The following is a 21,312-nucleotide window of genomic DNA, read 5'->3' as shown; positions in this document are numbered from 1 at the left end:
AGATGCTCGCCGAATATCGCCCCTAGCTCACCCGTGATATCGGCTGCCTCATGTCCCCCCTGAGCACACTGTTGCAGCTGCTGAAGCGCATCAGCTGCAACGGACTTTTGTTGGATGGCCAAAATCTTCGGTAGATCAGCAAAACTTAGTAGTTGAGCATGTCAGGATCGTGTAAGTATGGCATTTCGCGATGAGGATACGTGAGTGCGAACCCACAATACTTAAAACATGTGTGTCTTATGCAAAAGTGCGACCTTTAAATGAACTTTTCTGCAAAAGTGGCTGTTTTTAGGGGGGGGTGGGACTTATACAAGGGTGCAACTTGTACAAGAAAAATATGGTATATTCTTTATTCTTGTTTTTTCTCGAAATGCAGATTTGTTTGGTTTGTGCTGCGGCATCAATGATAAAATCTTCCCAATGAAGATTTTCTTTTGAAACTTTGTAGGTTGTTTCATTACATTTCAGGGCATGCAATGAACTAGGATTATTAAATTCTACTCATAATACTTGAAGCGGTCTGCGCTGGACGCATGAAAGAAGACGAAGAAATGGGCTAGGGGAGAAGTGAGAACAAAGAAGTTAGAATAAAATGGCGGACGACACCTGTCTCGCTGAGATTATGTCATTTCTGCTGCCATTCTAGTTATGAATGCTACATCTTGGCGCAGCTGACAGTTTTCAAATGCCAGCCATGCAGGTGACGTTTTTCGTCGACCAGGCGTCATCGGAGTCCGTTGTGTTCAACCGATACCAAGTGCACGGTGAGCCAGCGACAGACCTTCCTCTCGAAGTTAGTTCTACCGCGCTGATCAACATGGTGCTGCAACAAGCTGCAATGAGCCGCCAAGTCCTCATGCAAACAGGATCGGTGACAGTGGATCTACAACTGCAGACACTGAACAAACTCGTTCTGGAACCCATACGACATGGCACCCTCAAAGAGGAAATGCCTGCCGGGAAGGTGAGCCTAGACTTGACTGTTATGGAACTGCAAAGGCACATTATGCAACAGATCGAAATAATGAGAACGTTCATCCAAGCGCTTAGTCGAGAGCAATCAGCACGAGGCATTGTTGAACTGGGTGTTTCTGAAGGAAACTCACAAAGTGCGCACTACTGGCTGTGGTTTGTTGAGTATGCCTGTGACAAGAATATGTGGCTCTCTGACGACACAAAGATTTTGAATATGCACCGCTATTTGTGCAGTATAGCCAGAAAATGGTATGATGTGCAACTCATGGATCATGGAACAACATGTTGGGAACTGTGGAAAAGCAACTTTTTAGCGGCTTTCGAAGGCAACGCAGTAGAAAGATGGGATGCGGCACTACAGTTCAGGTATACAGGTGGCTCTCTGCTTGAGTACTGTCTTGAGAAGCGTCGCCTATTATATTCTGCAGAACCAAAGCTGTTGTCTTCTGCTGTTGTAGCTTTGGCAACGCAAGGGTTGTGTATCGAGATCCGTAGTCATGTCCAGCTCAAAGGTCCAAGAACATCTGATGGCCTTCTGAACTTTCTTCAGACTTCAGTGCCAAGAATTACATTGAGAAGACAGCCAGGTGGTGGTACAGAGCAACTTGATTCTCGTAAGCTGAGTGAGCATCTAGAGTCGTTGCCGTCATCTGAATGTGAAGATAGCTTCATAAACAAATCCCTGGGAAGCGTCAATCATGACTGTGAGGATGGTGAAGAACCAATTACCGCTGTTCACGGCAACCTGCTTCCACATAATCTGTCTGCCGTGGATCACAAGGCCCAGAAAAAGAGCTTCAGTGAGACAGTGTATTTGGTGTTGTCAAGCTTATTGTACGCCCCCATTAAGGTAGATGGCATTGAAGTGAAGGCTCTCGTTGACAGTGGAGCTTCAATATCAATTATCAACAAGACTCAAGTGGATGCCGGTCGTCTGCCCACTGGTAGAACATTGCGTGTCCAAGCCTATGATGGGTCAGTGACCATGAATGGGTAATGGTCACTGATCCATGGGAATGGGAATGGGTGAATGGGTAACCCTTGCTATTGAATTTCAAGGACATGCTATTACCAGTGACGTATTGGCAATTCCCAATGTCACCTATGATTTTCTTTTGTCCCATCCAGGCATGAAAAAACTTAAGATAAACCACTATTGGGATGACAAAGCAATGGCCGAAGACACGATAAGAACAGAAAGATCCTGGTGAAGAACCTAGCGTATCAAGGCTAATTTTTCACCAGGAAGACATCAAGACTAAGTACCCAGCGCTTTACATGCATGGGTAGCTACCCTCCAGCAATAAAATCACGTCATTCCTTTCGAGCTCACAGATAACACAGTGGTTCGTAGAACCCCCTATAATATGTCCAGAGATAAAAAGGTGTGGCTGAAAAAGAAGTTGCAAGAAATGTTGGACACAGGTATCATCCAGCCTTCTGTATCCCCGTTTGCTTCTCCTATAACTATTACACCAAAAGAAGACAGGACATTCCACCTCTACACAGACTACCGGGCTCTCAATCGTCAAACTGAATTGATACCTTATCCAATGCCGAGAACCGACGACATCATTGACGAAACTGGTGGTTGCCATTGTTTTTCACGAATAGACCTCTGCAATGGCTTTTGGCAGATTCCACTGAGTGAAGAAACGAAGAAGTACACCGCGTTCATAACCCCATTTGACTTGTTTGAGTACAACCGCCTACCATTTGGTTGGGAAAACTCCCCTGCGTAGTCTCAGAAGATTATGACGGACGTTCTGAAACCTTACCTGGGCATATTTTGCAATGTGTACATCGACGACATCATCATCTACTCAAAGACAAAGGAAGAACACCGTAGTCATCTTTCAAAAGTTCTTCACGCTCTCAGTCTTGCCCAACTCAAAGCCAACTTCAAGAAAAGTGCGTTCTTTCAAGATACCATAGTATTTCTTGGCAGGGTGTTTGATAGACACACTAAAACCACTAAGCAAGAATCAGTAGAGAGAATCTCCAAGCTGGTAAAGCCTTATGACCTGCACTCCCTGTGCATTTTTCTAGACCTAGCAGGACACTTCCGGGCGTTTATCAAAGACTATGCACTGAGAACAAGGTGCCTCACAAGTTTAACTCAGAAAGACGTGCCTTTTCAATGGGACGAGAAGTGCAAAGCTGTCTGTTGTGAGCTTGTCAAACTAATATCGTCGGACCCCATCTTGCGAATACCGGATATTTCTCTGCGTTTCGTGCTGAACACTGACGCATCACATTATGCTACCGGTGCAGTTCTATACCAGAAACCCTTCAAACAAGCTGGTCAAACCAAACACTACGTTGTGCGGTACTACAGCTATACCCTGAAACCCGCCGAAATCCATTACTCTACCACAGAAAAGGAAGCTCTGGCCGTCTTAAAAGCTGTGCAATACATTCGTACTTACCTGGAAGGTGCCAAATTCATACTTTTCACTGACCATCAAGCACTAACTCAACTTCTGAGCATGGCCCAGCCAAGAGGCTGCATTGCTAGATGGGTGAACTATCTGCAACAATTTGATTTCGTAATTTCGCACCGCCCTGGCCCACTCCTCACTGACGCTGACGCACTATCAAGATTAGTTGTACACGAATCAAGCAAGAATCCAGAGGCAATCAATCATATTAAGCTGTGGGAAGGTACAGAAGAGCTCCAGTTTATCAATGGAAGGTATCACGTACCACCAACTACGATTCCAAGGATTCTTCATCTATACCACGACACTCCTGGATCGGGCGGACATGATGGCTTCTGGTGCACTTATAAGAAATTGCTCACGAGATTCACACGACCGGGCATGAAAAACGACATCTGCCATTACATCCGCACTTGCCACTTCTGCTAGGTGAACAAAGTTAAATTCAAGCAATCGACAGACGTTATGACAGACCCTGAATATTCAAGCGTCCTGTTCGAAGTAATTCATTTGGACTTCGGGGAGCTCAAAAAGAAGGGGGAAGGAGTCAAGCAAACGCAAGCTTTCTTGCTCTACATAGATGAGTGCACAAGGACGATTGCGGCTAAAGCTGGCAAAGAAGACGCAAAGAGCATAATAGATCTCCTCAAGGCTGAATGTTTTAAACACACAAAGACGCTCGTCTGCGACAACGGGCCGGCTTTCCGGAGTGCCAAATTAACAAAGTGGGAACAGGAGCACGGCATAATGATCAAGTATTCTTCTCCATACCACCTGGCAGCAAACGGCCTAGCAGAACGTGCCATACGAGACATCAAACAATATCGGAAGATGTATCCAGACTTTGCCGGTGGCTGGAAGTGCTGTCTCGAGGCCGCTGTGAAACATCACAACAGATCGTACACCACTGGTTTAGGCTGCAGCCCTCATTTTGCAACTTCGGGTACAGCGCCCATACTTCCTGCAGATCATAAGCTAGGCCTCCTAGAGAACCTCGAACTCGCAGAAGGAAAACTGTCAAAGAACAGGAGGTCTACAAGCGCAGCATGAAGCGAAACTTTGATAAAAGGCACAGTAGCGAGATACCGGACATACAACCTGGAGACTATGTCCTTGTAAGGAAAGGAGCTGTGCCTTCAAATTCTAAATTTTGCGTACCCTTTCAAGTGATTAAGACTGCATGCCAGCATGGAATATTGAAGAATGTATGGAACACCGGAGCCTCGGGTCAAACGGAGTGCGCCTCTATTGGAAACATATTCAAGTATTACCCCAGGAGGTGTAATTAAAAGAAGTCCAGAAGAGTGAAGCGGTCTGCACTGGATGCATGAAAGAAGACGAAGAAATGGGCTAGGGGAGAAGTGAGAACGAAGAAGTTGGAATAAAATGGCGGACGACACCCGTCTCACTGAGATAATGTCATTTCTGCTGCCATTCTAGTTAGGAACGCTACAATACTTTATTTTGTGGCCTGTTATCTCTGATCATAGGCTTGCAAAAAGCTAGTTTTTGTGCATCTGTGTTTAGTTTTTCATTGATAATTCCCAAAGCATGTATAACATTGCAAAGCTCATAGGTATCCTTGCATAAATACCAAAGCATTATGAAATAGTGCAATTGGCTTCAAAGGCAGAAATGCTGGTGCAAGGGGCAAATTTGAATTGTTTTATAAAAAAGATTGAATAACGAAATTACGAAATGTTTTTGATAACACTGACCACAAAAATAGCATGAAAACAATATTTCCAACAAGGGACAGAAGTCCCATAATGTCCTTCTCAAAAATAAAAATGTTTCTTCACAAAGTGTCATCATACCTTAATGCAGTGGCCTAGTCTGGTTTTTCTTTTTTTTTTTTACTTCTAAAGGGCCCCCCACCTCTCTCTCTCTCTCTCTCTCTCTCTCTCTCTCTCTCTCTCTCTCTCTCTCTCTCTCTCTCTCTCTCTCTCTCTCTCTCTCTCACACACACACACACACACACACACACACACACACACACACACACACACACACACAGAAATAAATAGAGAGAAATAACTGTCTTATTTGAAATCACAAAGTACAAAAGTGACTTTTCACTCACCAAGCCCAAGTTCAAGGAATGGCTCATTTTGAAGTGGGTCTTTTTTGCCTGCAAAATAGCATCAACGTAGAGCATCATTATATGGTATGAGATTAATTTTGTGCTGATATCTTGTGCTATATCTTGCTAAGAACCAAAGAGCAAATGGATGAGCCTGGACGACCTGACATTTACTTATGTTTTCCTGAACACAGCAACTGGTTTATGACATTGCATGAACCCTATTAAGTGAGACTACCTATAGGATTCACAGATTTTGTTAAAATTTGACTACACATCCATAAGAACAGTTTCCAGTTACTTCAAAATATTGCACTTATTTTTCTTGGTTACTCTGCCTCCTCAGTTCAAAATATCTACTGGGTTAATGTTGCTTGTGCTTTAGGAGAAAGCTCAAACCAACTCGAAATAAAAGGTCGTGGCAGAGCTCGTTTCACGATGACTGTTGATGGTAATGTGATTAGCATTCAAGATATGTAGCAACACATCATATTCATGAAATCCCGTTTGGTTAAAGGGGTCCTGAACCACCCCTGGGGCTTGGTGAAATAACATAGTCCACAGGTAGCATACGCTGCTGTGGACATCTCAGCCAAGCTTTGCTGTCATACGCAGTGTGTGGTGCTAGCAAGCAGATTGCGAAGTCACCTTTCTTACAAACACTTTCTTTTCAACAGAAGGCCCTGTCTTCCCTCTCTTCTGGACGGGTCAGTGGATGCTTATTTCGTCATTCCCTTATCCAGCTGCTATTCAACGATAGCTGACACCAAGTTGCAAATGGCTACATGGCGTAGATATTGTGGCCACCACGGGTTGCCGCCTAGAGTCCACTGGCTAAGCGCACTCTGGTTCACTGAGGACAACCATGTTTGGCTTATGTTTAGCATGTCGTAGGCACTGAAGGCGGAAGTCGTGGCGTCTATGTTAATATCCAAAATGAAATTTGAACTGTGTGTCACAATGACATTTGGAAGGCGGAGTGTTGTGGGCATACCCCACTGCGCCGCAGCCTTCGCAGTGCAAGGCATTGAAGAAGGAACAGGAGCACAGTGGAGGCAGTATTTGACTGCCAATAACTGCGCTTCTGCTAAGCACACTGAACTACTTTTTGCGGTGAAATATTTCTGAAATAGCCTATTTTAACTTCAAATGCATTCCTACACTTCGATAAAAAGTGGTTCAGGGCCCCTTTAAGATCTGTAGTGGTGCATTCTGATATTTCTGTAACTTCAGCTATATTTCACATATTCCGCTATAGTCCCAGTTAGCTATGGCTTGCCAAAGTTGCCCATGAGTTGGGGGGAATAAGTATTGTATGACGGTCAATGCAGTGAATACGATGAAATGATGAAGAAGGAATAACGTCGATGGAACAACAAAGGCAGTATGTTGATGACGGCATTACGACAGCGGTCTGACAACGAATGCATGACGGCTGTATAACAGCAAAGACATGATGATGATGGCATGACGAAAGTCATATGACAAAGATGTAATGATGACGATGCAACAACTATGACGATGTCACAACCATGAGCACCTATCTAATGGCCCAAGATATTAAACAACTAGGGCCACTGGATTAGCATAGAAGGGTTGATGATGATTGCATGACGAAAATCAAATTACAAAGCTGGAATGACAACAATGGAACAATCCCTACAGCATCACAACCACAAGTACACCCAGTTCCCCAAGCTGTTACACAACATGGGACTCTGTGTCGGCATGACAGAAAGACAGACAAACAGAAAGACGGACTTGCAGTTTGCAATAGAGTTGAACATGGATATATAATCTGAAGGGAATCACAAAAAGTTTGATAAATAAGTAGTTTGATATACAAAATAAAAATATTGTAAACAAATTTGATGGGATTTTACAGCTGTTCATTCTACACAATAATTTGTTACATGTGGGATTGACATATCCAGGTTCGACTGTAATATGACTCCGACGGACGGACGGACGGACGGACGGACGGACGGACAGACAGACAGACAGACAGACAGACAGGCAGACAGGCAGACAGACAGACAGACAGACAGACAGACAGACAGACAGACAGACAGACAGACAGACAGACTCAATATGTCTGAAGTAGGCAAGGAATGCTAACTGCACTAAAATAAGCTTTAGTCTCCTGAAACAAACCAAATGGACTGAATACTAGGACTTGCAGTTTGCAATATAATATGACTCCGACCAAAAAAAATGCAGCCCCTCCAAACGCCTGCTGCTGACTCACTAGAAGACGTGTCCACATCCTGCGAGCGCTTCCCAGATGGCCAGCTGTACAGGCCAGGATCGGACTCTCGCTGACGTGACAGGAGACGAGCACGGAGAATTTGCACTTCCTCGCGCACATGCTCGTAGCTAGAGTCTCGTAGCACGCTTGTCCATGCCTCGCGCTCCGACGAGCCTTGGGCTGCCATGTGTGTAGCCAGCTCGTCCCCTTCAAAGGCTGCACAGCAATTTCAGGGCTGATTCATTGCAGGTACAGCACATCTTGGCACATATAACTCACATACCAAATAACAAGCCTCAGAAGTATAAAAAATTTGTAACCCCACTTGGTATTCTTAACAACTTCTTTTTATGGCTTGTTGCTATATTAGTTGCTAAAAGTAGGGGTGCAAAACATGCAGACACAGAGAGGGAACTGAACACCCCAGCACTGTGGTGTTAAGCTCTGTCTCTTTTCATGCTCTTACATCTAGCAATGCAATACCAACGCAGCCAAACATCCACTCTCGTTGCTATGACTTGTCATTATGATCACTTCAAAAATGAAATTAAATTGTTGGATTTAACACCCTGCAGATAAATTTTGACCACCTGAGGGTTGAAGTGTGCCTAAACCTGAACACATCGAAATACAGCTGCTGTGGCTGGGAATCAGGCCCATGACCTTGTGCTCAGCAGCAGAATGGCACAGCCACGGAGTCGTTGCAGCAGCTACATCACGATGACCTTGTTGTTGTAGTACCCCCATGTGTAAATCAGACCTAAACTGAGAAACAGCTATAGCATCTGAACTGAGTTTCTTGCTATGGATTTAAATGATGAAGACAGCTGTTCTTGTGCTGTTTTCATATTATAGGTAAATAGCTTCCGGTCTTAACAGTGTAACTAAGGTTCTGGTTCGATGGGCCTTAATATCTTTTTCTAAAGATACCTTTAAACAATGTTTCTGGCATGGTTAATGTGCTCTTCTATTTCATATAATGACATTGTCTACAAAAATAGACGCACACGTTCACACTCATTAAAATTGTCTTCATGTCTTGTTGCCTTGGAGGCAACAGATGGCCCCCTTTACATTCATCTTTATGTCACAGTACCACTTACAATATCCAAAACAAAACCAGCTTTGCAGTAAGAGCAGTATTACGTTAAAAGAAATATGATGCCACTAGAACTCTTTATCACTGTTGTTAATGCCTTATGAGTGTAATGAGTGCTGGAGAAACATTAAGACAAGCTCCATGTGGTTGCCTGAAGCAACTACAAAGACCAAATACGTACTACTATAATTACAAATTTTGTGTAAAGAGGCCATTTTTCCAGTGTGGCATGGTTGGACTTAGTCATCTTGACAGCTGAAGGAATTCATAATACCGCTATAATAAAATAGTCCGTGCATATAACTGGATATAACAATGCCAGAGTTTTTATAAGTGTAACCTGCACAAGTGTAAGTGCAATGCAAGTGAAGTGGCCTATATATGTGACATTTCACCTTAAGTAATAAAACTCAGTTCCGAGTCTATGTCTATTATTTTCAATGTTTTTCGACACACTGTTTCTTGCCTGCACAGTGTGCAAGAGTGCCTCTTTAAATGCACTCCCTCACCTTTCACATTATTCTGTCCAACATGTTCATTGTGGCCAAGAAAAACTGCCAAATGATTAATACTATAAAGGAGATTTATTGGGGTTCGTAGCGACCGCCGGTTCTAGCATGCACCGAGCAGTTCCCGAGCTCGAGCCTCTGCCGCGTGCTTGATGCTGCCGATGCTGCTGACTCTGTGTGCACGTTGGTTATCTTCCTTACAATGGCCCCGCGGAAATAAAGCAGCCATCCTGGCGACTTAGTTTTCTGGAAGGACGGTAGAATGGTGATACGGCTTGAGACGCTGAACGTGAACGACTTCGCGGTTACGACGTCGCATGTCGGTCGGCAGCGTCAGCAGCTCAACCAGGTAATTAACGGGTGATGTTCTCTCGAGAACGCGGTATGGCCCGTCATACTTCGGAAGGAGTTTTGAAGCGAGCCCAGGCGTACGGTGTGGCACTAACAACCAGACGAGAGTGCCCGGGAGAAAAGTGGGAGTAGAGTACTGGGCATCGTGAACGGCGTTTTGACGGTTGTGGTCGTCCGAGGTGAATCGGCGAGCCAGCTGGCGGCATTCCTCGGCGTGTCTGGCGGCTTCCGCAATCAGCAGGCATGCGGATGGGTCCGGCCGGTAGGGCAGAATGGTGTCAATTGTGTGCGAAGAATGATGGCCGTAAAAAAGGTAAAAGGGTGAGAATCCGGTAGTGGCCTGAGTCGCGGTGTTGTAGGCGTAGGTGACAAGTGGAAGAACTAGGTCCCAATTAGAGTGATCAGGTGAGACATACATGGCGAGCATGTCACCAAGAGTTCGATTAAAGCATTCCGTGGTACTGTTAGTCTGTGGGTGATAAGCAGTGCATTTACGATGAACAATAACACATTCAGCAAGCAGTCGTTCGATGACTTCAGATAAGAAGGCGCGGCCTCTGTCGCTTAAAAGTTCCCGCGGACCTCCATGACAAAGGAGAAAACGGCGAAGTATGAAACTGGCGACCTCCTGCGCTGCAGCATTTGGTAGAGCAGCAGTCTCCGCATAACAGGTTAAGTGGTCTACCGCAACGATTATCCACCTGTTGCCGGTAGCAGTCAACGGAAGTGGCCCGTAGAGGTCTATGCCCACGCGATCAAAGGGTCGGGATGGGCATTGTAAAGGCTGGAGTTCACCGGCGGAGTTGTGTGGTGGCGCTTTGCGGCATCGGCACTCATGACAAGAGCGGACGAACTTTCGAACAAAATTGTACATTCCCCGCCAGTAATAGCGGTGTCGAAGTCTTTCGTAGGTCTTGAAGACTCCCGCGTGGACACACTGACGGTCGACGTGGAACGAGGAGCAGAGCTCTGATCGCAAGGTTCTCGGAATGACGAGTAACCAGGTGCGTCCCTCTGGGGCATAGTTGCGTCGATATAGTAGCTGGTCTCGAATCGCAAAATGAGGAACATGGTGCCGAAGCGTACGTGACACCGGAGCTTTCGACGTATCCGAGAGAAGGTCGAGCAGAGATGTAGTCCAGGGATCATTACGCTGTGCAGCAGCGATAGTGTCAACGTCCAGAGAGGATAAGGTGCACTCGCAGTAGGAGTCGTGACTGGCCTTCGGGGGAAGCAGCGATTGGGATAGTGCATCAGCGTCGGAGTGCTTTCGCCCGGAACGGTAAACCACGCGGATGTCATATTCTTGGATTCGCAATGCCCAGCGGGCAAGGCGGCCCGATGGATCTTTGAGCGTCGACAGCCAACATAGTGCGTGGTGGTCGGTCACTACATCAAACGATCGGCCGTATAAATATGGGCGAAACTTGCCAAGCGCCCACACAATGGCCAAACACTCCTTTTCTGCAACGCTCTAATTGGACTCCGCCTTGGTTAACGTGTGACTCACGTATGCGACGACGTATTCTGTGTGGCCAACGTGACGCTGTGCCAACGCAGCGCCAAGGCCTACACCGCTTGCATCGATATGGATTTCGGTTGGCGCTTGAGGGTCAAAATGGCGAAGGATGGGTGGCGTCGTGAGAAGATGGCGCAAGGTTGTGAAGGCGTCGTCACACGCTGGATACCATGATGAGAGATCTCTAGCGCCACCAAGGAGCTGCGTGAGAGGCGATATAATTGACGCAATGTTTCGAATGAATCGCCGGAAGTAAGAGCAGAGGCCGATAAAACTGCGTAGCTCTTTCATAGTGGTAGATTTTGGGAACGCAGTAACAGCACGTAGCTTCTCGTGATCCGGGCGAATACGCTCCTTTGACACGACATGGCCTAAAATTGTGAGCTGACGAACAGCAAATCGACACTTCTTCAGGTTAAGTTGCAACCCGATGTTGGTCAAGCAAGTGAGTACGTGGTGGAGGTGGAGCAGGTGCATTGCAAAATCAGGGGCGAACACCACAATGTCGTCAAGATAGCAAAGACAGATTTTCCATTTGAGGCCACGCAGAATTATCCATCATTCTTTCGAACGTAGCAGGTTTGCAAAGTCCGAAAGGCATGACGGTGAATTCATACAAGCAGTCCGGTGTAACAAAGGCAGTTTTTGGGCGATCGGCCTCTGCCATCGGAACCTGCCAGTAGCTTGACCGCAAATCCAGCGAAGAAAAGAACTCAGCTCCCTGCAAACAATCCAGAGCATCATCGATGCATGGTAATGGGTAGACATCCTTCAGCGTGATCTTGTTCAACCGTCGAAAATCAACACAGAAGTGGATGGAACCGTCCTTTTTTGTGACGAGGGCCGCGGGAGAGGCCCATGGGCTTAGGGAAGGTTGAATGACGCCTCAACGGAGCATGTCATCGACCTGGTCTGCAATGACGCGACATTCCGCAGTGGACACGCGATATGGTCTTTGTCGCAGCGGTGAGTGAGAGCCAGTGTCGATGTAATGCTCGACCGTCGATGCACAGCCAAGAGATGTTTGCGCAACGTCGAAAGAACGGCGGAAGTGCTGAAGGACTGCGAGAAGTTGAGATCGCTGCGAATGCGTCAGATCTTCGGCGATGAATGGGCTGAACACACCAGTCCATGTTGAATCGGGTACGGAGAGCACACTCAGTTCATGGACGGCAGTAGAAGGCACTTCGTCGAGGACAGAGACAATTCGTGTTGAATCGACTCACTCGACGTAACCAAGGCATTCGTGGCAGAGCAGTGAGAGCGGCGATGAAAGATGATTGTAAATGGGCATCGTGCTAACACCGGCGGCAAAATCAAGAGCTGCAAAGGGCAAAGGAAGCGCTTTTCGGGTAACAAAGTGATGAGAGGGCATGAAGATGACCGTCCCGTCGGATATGGTACTACAAAAGACTGGTACGAATGCTGAAGAGCACGGGGGAATACAGGTGTCTTCTTTCACGACAATTTTAGCGGCAGGATGAGCATCGACGGAGGCCACGTCATCAAGGCGGAAAAGTTCAATCTCAGCCCAAGCGCAATTGATGATGGCATTGTGGCGTGAGAGAAAATTCCATCTTAGAATAACGGCGCGGCAACACGATGAAAAACTATGAATTCAATCGTGTACAAAACGTTCTGTATGGTCGCACGGGCAGTACAAGCAGCGGCAGGGCAAATGGGTTGAGCACTCGCTGTTCGAAGCGACAATCCAGACAGAGACGTCATCACTTTGCGAAGCGAACGGCAAAACCTGGCATCCATAACTGAAATAGCGGCACCGATATCGATGAGGGCGACTGTAGCGACATTTTCGATAAACACATCAATGACATTGGCTGGTAAAGGAGGAGGACTTCGGCATGTCGACACTTGCGCAGTTCTTGCCTCGGGAACTGCGTCATATAGTTTCCCTCTTCGTTAGCGATGGGTCGTCGACGCATAGGGGAAAGCGATCGGCAACGTGGAGAGGGCGATCGGAGGCGTTCGAAACGAGGACAGCGATCAGTCTGGGAGCGAGCTGGTGATGGGTCGCATTTGGTAAGGCGCATTTGATGGGTCGCTGGGTAAGGCGCATTTGAATCAGGTGGCACATAGGGTGCTCGGTGATCGTCATCGAACGCCTGCGATCAGCGGCGGCAGAACCTTGCGACATGACCGGGATACCTACATGCGAAGCATATAGGGCGATTGTCCGGCTTACACCACGGGTTAGCGACGGCAGTGTTGGTCCAGGAGACGGGAGGGGGAGGGCGTTGCACAGGCTGCTGGAAGCGACGCACAGGCAGAGTGCGAGGGGCCATTGCAGCAACCGTAGCATAAGTGACTGGTGTAGTCACGACGTCCTGCTGGTGAACAGCCGGCAGCGCTTCCGCGACCTCTTCATGGATCACATTACGGAGATGAGACGGCAAAGTGCTGGCAGACTCCTGAGTAACGGACACCAAAGATAGCTGTCGTGCGACTTCTTCGCGGACAAAATCCTTGATTTGGGTTATCAAGGAGGCTTGTTCTTGGCCGGTGGTCAGGCTGCAGAGCGACGCCGCATTTGGAGTGGGATGTCGCCTTGTCAGAGCTCGCTTCTTACGTAATTCGTCATAGCTCTGGCACAAGCTGATGACGTTGCCAACAGTGCGCGGGTCCTTGGCCAGAAGCATCTGGAACGCGTCATCATCGATTCCCTTCATGACATGCTTGATCTTTTCCACTTCCGTCATGGCAACGTTCACGCGCCTGCACAAATCTAGAACGTCTTCTATATAGCTGGTGAATGTCAGTTAGTCAGTCAGTCAGTCAGTTTTTACCCGTCTCACCCGTGTCCTGTGCGCGTGTACGCAAACGCTGCTCGGCTCGGAGTTTCCTGACGGCGGGTCGGTCAAATACTTCTGTAATCGACATCTTGAACGCCGACCACGTTCGGATATCCCTCTCGGGATTTCTGAACAAGAGACTGGCCACGCCCACGAGGTAGAATGATACGTAGGCCAGTTTGTCCGAGTCATTCCATTTGTTGTGAACGCTCACCCGTTCGTAGGACGACAGCCACTCTTCAATGTCGTTGTCATCGTTTCCGCTGAAGATGGGAGGCTCATGCTGGCGAACGGTGCCAAGGGCGGGTGGCGATGGAAGAGTCTGCTGGTCGGCGTCCGGCATGGCGGAGGGTAGCGTCTGAGAACGGAGTTCCAGGATGGTAGAATGGAATGTTACCCAGCACGGCTCCACCACTTATAAAGGAGATTTATTGGGGTTCGTAGCGATCGCCGGTTCTAGCATGCACCGAGCAGTTCCCGATCTCGAACCTCTGCCGCGCGCTTGATGCTGCCGATGCTGCTGACTCTGTGCGCACGTTGGTTATCTTCCTTACAAATACCAAAGCTCAATGATGTCAGATGATACAAGTAACTGAATAAATGCAGTACAAAAAAAATAATAAAGTGTTGTCTAACTATAACAACATGGTAGAGAGAAAGAAAGAAGCCATGTGGATGTTTACAAATCAACATAACGAACAAGACAAACACAAGCACACTGCTCTATCTTTTTGATTATTTTCAGCATGGTGGAAAATAACAAAAGTCATCATTCACGGTTGCACAATTTTTCAGGATTAAGGCACACCTTTAAAGTTTGAACACCTCCAATATCTTTATAAGCTAATCTATAGCAAAGAATTAAAATAAAGAATTATGTAGGCCAGGTTTATTCCCCAGAGCAGATTGACCCGGGATGTCATGCAAACACAACTCACCAATGGTGAAACAATAGAGGCCTCCGGAAATGGGGCCATCCTTCACAGAATGTCGCTCGAGAACAATCACTCCAACCGGTTCAGAACACTGCAAAAATAAAAAGTGTGCCTTCTGTTTTTTTTACCTCCTTCACAGCTCACCAAGCCAGGTTTTTCCCGTCAATATGACACACATTCAATTGCATGCTTTGTAGACTGGACTGCTGCAGTCAGCAGGCTGAAAATAATTGTGCATATTTCTGCACAGAATGTCCCAATTTAATTGCTGATAAATCAATCTGTTGAAAACTTATCTTTAGTGCATCACTGCTTTTTCAGTGTCAGTCATAGCACACAATATAGAGCTAGGCTCTGAATTGATCAGCCAATTTCATAGCATTCCTAAATGTGAACTCCATGCCTCAAACTAGAAAAATGACAGAGGCACAGGCAAAATATTGTTTGTTTATCATGGAGTGCTTATCAAAATCTGAGCTGTTCATAAGTAGTAATAACAGCACAAGAACAGAAGCCACCAATGTGGCTGCACAATGACAAGGTCGGCAACTTTCAAAGCATTCATCTTTAGATGCTTTTCTTCCAGCAGGCTTCATCCCTAACATCAGATTTTTACAGTAATGGTCTAAAAAGAAATGTCCTTGACTGATGGAGCATATTTCAAGCACGATTATGCTCTCCTTGTGCTTGTGATTCTGAGGAATAAAATTCAAATGTCCAATTGTAGACGACACACTAAACAGCGGAATATGTTTTTAAGGAGAGATGGCAGGAGGCTGCTAGGCAGATTAGGAGCAGTGTTATAATGTTTCAGAGTAATAAAAGTAATAATTAAGTATGCCGTCAACAATATGAAAAGACGGGGAACGCGGGAGATGGAAATTCAAGACGATGAGCAAAACGTGAACAAGGTGAATGCAGGAGCCAACATTTCGACAAGTGGACTTGTCTTCTTCAAGGCCTTGAAAAGCCTTGAAGCCTTCTTCTTGTCTTCTTCAAAGCCTTGAAGAAGACAAGTCCACTTGTCGAAACGTTGGCTCCTGCATTCACCTTGTTCACGTTTTGCTCATCAACAATATGAGAAATATATGTTACACTGACCACTGTTCATTAAAACATGCCTTGGATTATTACAATTTGTGGTCTTCATGCAAAACAAGGCATAAAGGAGAAATCTGTGCAACAAATGGCAGAAAGTGCTAACGGCTTCAACATTGTCCTGTTTGCTTAATTAGATAAAGCTATACACCAAGTGGCACTAGCTGAACACATGGCCTGCTTTGTAGGCAGTAACTTGCCACATATTCATTACCCAACATGAACACGTTGCTTATGCATAATAAGCATTGAGTCATATGCAATGCTGAAGACAGATACTACTCATATTGAGATTTACAAGCACCACAGTGTAAAGTGAAATATGCTGATTGGCAGGAGATCAGCCTTGATGACTCAGTGGTCACTGCGTTCTGCAGTTGGGTACAAGGTTTCAGTCTTCATTACTGGCCTCAGCAGCCACATTCTGAATAGGCTAACAGGCAAAAACACTGATGTGCCTGAATTAAGGTACTGTACTCAAGGAATAATATGCATCACTTTAGGCTTAACCAATATGCATACTTTCGTTTTGCCTCATCTTCAGTTCGTGTTACACTGGCGTTGTTTTCACTCTTATGCTAAGAGTCCACGTCGCCTTCAGAGACCACCACAGTGGTAAAGCTTCGCATTATTATGACCAGATGCGTAGCAGCATGACATCGCACTCCCGAGTAACTGCACTTAGGGGTTGTTCTATTTAAAATTTCCCTGTCGCATTTCATTCCATGGGTACTGCACATGTTAAAGTCAAAATTAGTACAAAGCTCTTTCCTACGACATCCCTCATAGTGTACAGTGCAGCTTCTAAACGTAACCGCCCCCTTTTCTATGCCGCTTTCATTTCTGCACATTCCATCTGCTCTAAAAGCAATAAAATTTTTATCGTCTTCATGGATGTCACCGACTTCAGCCAACAGAACTGTGCGGACAAAGTACTGCATTAATGCTACTTGAGGGACAATTAGCGGAACTATGGAGACGTATTCTCGAATGGTCACTTTTCGCAATATCACATTCAGTGCACAATTATTGGCTACGTCACGGGTAAAGGTTAGTATCGCCGAAAGTGATTGTCCGAAAATACCTTCCCTGTAAAGCTGGACACCCCTGAAAAGTTGCTTTCCAAATGAAAACCCTCACCCACACACCCGCTGTAGTAATTATTTGCAGGGGAATGTCACTGTAACACAAACAGGACCCCCATGAGCATTGCAAGGAGCTTCCACTTGAAAGAATTTGGAAAGATTGCGATAATATGTTTTGAATAATGTGAGCAGGGTTGGGGAGAATACATCTCCCGATGGGAATAATGCTTTTCACTTCCAAGACCTTGGAAGACCCGAGCTAGAGTGAGTGTGTGGATGAGGATTTTTGTTTGGAAAGCACATGGAAAGCACTCACACAGCACAATGTGTGACTCCTTCTTTTGCTTGTGCTTCCTCTGAACACATTTCCCAAAATCTGAACTGAAATATTTTCCACATCGGTGCGGAGAAAGATGCAAGAAAGTTAGGACCTTGGTACTTATATAAAATTTGGAGGTTAGTGCTGGAAAAAAAGAATAACAATAAATACACGAAAACAATTCCGTTTACAGCTACTCAGCACACTACAGCACCTCCTTATGTGATCATTCCCCTCGAAAATAGGCATGGTTGAGACAAAAATGCGATCTGCAGAGGACATTTTGGATGGAAAAAATATTTAAGGGTATTTAAGATTTAAGAATTTTCTCATTGCAATGGAGTAAGAGTACTTTAGATTTGTGCCAACTATATTTTATTTTCTGAGATGTTAAATATGATAGGAGTTATTCACATCAGACAAATCTCGCCTGCAACTTCAGCTTACAGGTACTAGTCGCATATGCTGCATCCATTAGCTATGCCAGGTGTAAACACAGGTTTGTACTGAGAGCCGAGCTGGTGCTTCTTGCCTTTGAGAAGAGTGCTTAATTGATTAAGACATTGGCGCTGGTCATGACAGCTCTCCCACGATGTCTTGTCAGCTACTAGTCGTGTGATGAAAACAAGATGATTTCAGAGGCAGGTTTCATACATGTACAATATGCTGGTGTCTGTTGCAGAAATCATAATTTTTTCTTTTTCACATGGGAGTTGAAAGCCATAAAATCAGGAAAAAGTGTACAAGGCGGAAGACAACCTATTCACTTAGCACTCTATAACTTGTTCAAATTGGCCTGCAGCTTTGGTTGATGTATGGGATTTCTATATCCCAAAGCTACAGATTGTGTTATAACCCACACTATAGAAGAGTTCCCGAATAATTTTGACCCCCTGAAATTGATTTCGAGGACCTAAACCTAAGCACACAAGTGTTCTTACATTTCACCCCAATCAAGATGCGACTACTTCAGCCAGGGATCAAACTTATGACTTTATGGTCAGCAACAGAATGCTTAGCCACTGACTAAGTGGCTTGCAGAAAATGTGATACTCCATTGAGTCAAGTCAGGTTCGAAAAATTAGATAAATGATAGATGCTGGAGAGAGAAAGGCACATCACTAGGCTTTTTCATAAGGGAATTGATAATGCCCTCTTTCTTGAATTTTCCACTTCATGTATTCTGTTTTCTAAAGTTGCAACTTAAGAAGTGAATGTGCGACATAACTATTTGTTTCATAAGAAGCTAACAAACAAAGACACCAAGGACAACATAGGGGAAATTACTTGTGCTTACTAAGTGAATTAAGAAATGATAAATTTAATGGCAATAAAAGTGGATGAAAAAATAACCTGCCGCAGGTGGTGAACAATCCCACATCTTCACATTACACTTGCGATACTCTAACCAACTGAGCTACCGCGGTCCTGTTTCCCCATCCACTTTCTTGGGTATTTATGTTTTTACTACTACAACTAACCTTGGGAGTGTTAGCCAGCACCACCACTCACAAACCTTGACGGCGAATGTCTTTTCTGCTGCAGGCATCACGAGTACGTGATCTTTCTGGGTGAAGGCAACTGGTCAATAAACCCACACATGCTACCTGAAGGCATCAATGTTGCTGGATTCGAGACCCTCGTTATGTAATAAACGAGAAGAAAGGGGGTTAACCGAGGGGCCCGATTTTTATTAGTCATATCATAAGAAGCCAACAAGCAAAGACATTAAGAACAACATAAGGGAAATTACTTGTGCTTACTAATTTATTTAAAGAAATAATTAATTAATCGTAATGAAAGTGGACGAAAGAACAACTTGCCACAGGTGGGGAACGATTCCACGTCATCGCAGTTGTTTTTTCATCCGCTTTATCTCCGTAACTTTCCCTTCATAGCCACAGAAAGTCGTCCATGAGTATAGTGTGGGGTGGACGATCAGGTTGGGTATTCTGTAAGTATACGCTAAATGGACTGTTCATTTCAGCGTGCGCTGAATGGATAGAGCTTGAGAGGTGGAGGTGATGATTGGTGCCTGCCTTACCGGCTTCAAGCTCTATCCTAACAATGTGCACTGAAATAAACATTCCACTTAGTGGAAACTTACAGAATAACCCCCTTATGTATCATACTTTTTAGCTTGTTCCATAAACACAGCAATCTTATCATATTGACAAGGTGCAACATTCAATCCCATTTTTGCAGAGATGTTGATGGTTTTGAGGTTCTGTGTGCGGAGCAATGCAGCTGCACGAAGAGGGTGTCAACAGCAGCTAATCCATCTAGTACACGGAAAGACCAAATCATCGAGCCTGTTTGTATGTTTGCTGCCCCATAAATTCATTCACCATTTAAGAAAACCGATACAACTCATCTGATGATGAACGCCAATTAATGTTAATGCGATAAGCATTGACGCAATGCAGCAACACATTGCACTGCTAACACCGGAATATGTATGCCCAACCGTGCTCCTCTCACACTTCTTACTGCACACGCTGCGTCATCAAGCGGAGCCTTGTAGGAATGAATCTTGTAAGAATGGATCTACCTGCAACCAGCAATTCAACTGCGAAATTGTTGATTGTGACCTTCAATGATCCTGCAAGAAGTGTGGTTACATTTTTTCAGTGTGGGTTCGAGGATGCTTTGACGATGCATTTTTGAGCTGACACTGGAAGCCGTCTCAGTATGAACCTCGGGGCACATTCTGAATTTGGTAAGAATTGCGTTAATATAATGGTTAATTAGGCACACGTTTTCATACCTACACCAAATCACACCGAAACAAATACAGCGACTGTAGCAGTTCGTAATGAGATTTACATCTCAAGACATCGCGTAACTTAGCGCGCAGAGTATGACAGTTTTAATTCCTAACCAAAGCCGCACGACTAATCTAGAAACACACTTACCGGGTCTTTCGTCTTGTAGTAGAAGAAAAGGTTGCCTCTTAACCGGCACCACCGTTCCGTGAAGACTGCGTTAAGATAGAGTAATGTAATTAGTTAGGCAAGAATATCCGTCGGGCAGAACGAAAGCGTCTGCTCCAATGCGCCTTCAGGTTCTGGTTAATTAAAAAACGCGCAAAATCAGTTCCATCCCACGTGACAGCAATATGGTTCAAAACTCTCTTCAACAGGCGGCTATATGTAAGCAGGTCAAGAGAGAGAAACGAATACAATTAAGCAAAAAAAAAAAAAAGACAGTTTACCATCATTTCGCCTGAAGAGTCCTTCCTGTCGCTCCTTGATGAAAAGCACACCCTCCTTTTCGAATTTGTACGACGGCTGTGATGCGACGGCGGCGATTTCCTTGGCATTGAATCGCATTGGCAGCGAAATTCATCAGGTCCGGCTCAAAGCAACCTGTGAAGAGGTTAATCTCATGCGCTATCAATTCCGTTATAACGCGAGCAATGCGGAAGCGGCTCTGGCCAATGGGGCTATACAATAGATGGCATAACACTGCTTTATACGTTACACTGTCTCTCGGATACCGTGTATTTTACAAAAACATATATCAGACCACTGCGTGCGAAAAGTGCAATAAGATAGCGTAGACCAGCTGACTGAATTCTCGAACGATCAGATCGACAAGTGCGAGCACAGCAACTTACCGCACCGCTGTTCCTTCCCCTACGATCGCTGCGATTTGAACGTGCGAGTGAAACATTTGCGAACGAAACCGACGAAACCTACGTAAGTATGTGGGCTCTTTCGCAGCCCAAAACGCGTTCACAAACAAAAATACGCTTCAAACGAGAACTAACGCCAGCGCACAGCCGACGAGAAATCCGGATGACCGGCATCACTAGTCTCGCACAGGGCAAAATACGCA

General features: G+C 45.4%; 1 protein-coding gene across 2 annotated transcripts in view; it reads right to left on the bottom strand.

The window, feature by feature from the left end:
* LOC126537069 (inositol polyphosphate-4-phosphatase type I A-like) overlaps positions 1 to 21,294 on the bottom strand; it is a 75,620-nt gene extending 54,326 nt beyond the window's left edge. Inside the window, exons 1-6 of one of the 2 annotated variants that reach the window (XM_050184201.3) lie at positions 21,092 to 21,294; positions 20,687 to 20,840; positions 20,388 to 20,452; positions 14,974 to 15,061; positions 7,748 to 7,963; positions 5,500 to 5,547 (exon numbers count right to left, since the gene is read on the bottom strand). In XM_050184201.3, the coding sequence (XP_050040158.1) occupies positions 5,500 to 5,547; positions 7,748 to 7,963; positions 14,974 to 15,061; positions 20,388 to 20,452; positions 20,687 to 20,804 (535 nt within the window). In that variant the 5' untranslated portion in view covers positions 20,805 to 20,840; positions 21,092 to 21,294. The remainder of the gene's footprint in view (positions 1 to 5,499; positions 5,548 to 7,747; positions 7,964 to 14,973; positions 15,062 to 20,387; positions 20,453 to 20,686; positions 20,841 to 21,091) is intronic. The other variant, XM_050184203.3, reaches the window with a different exon arrangement.
* Between the last annotated feature and the right edge of the window lie 18 nt (positions 21,295 to 21,312).

The sequence above is a fragment of the Dermacentor andersoni genome, chromosome 4 (assembly GCF_023375885.2).
Source record: "Dermacentor andersoni chromosome 4, qqDerAnde1_hic_scaffold, whole genome shotgun sequence".
NCBI classification, from domain to species: domain Eukaryota; kingdom Metazoa; phylum Arthropoda; class Arachnida; order Ixodida; family Ixodidae; genus Dermacentor; species Dermacentor andersoni.
The sequence above is the reverse complement of the archived record's forward strand: the minus strand, read 5'-3'. Positions and strand labels throughout refer to the sequence as shown.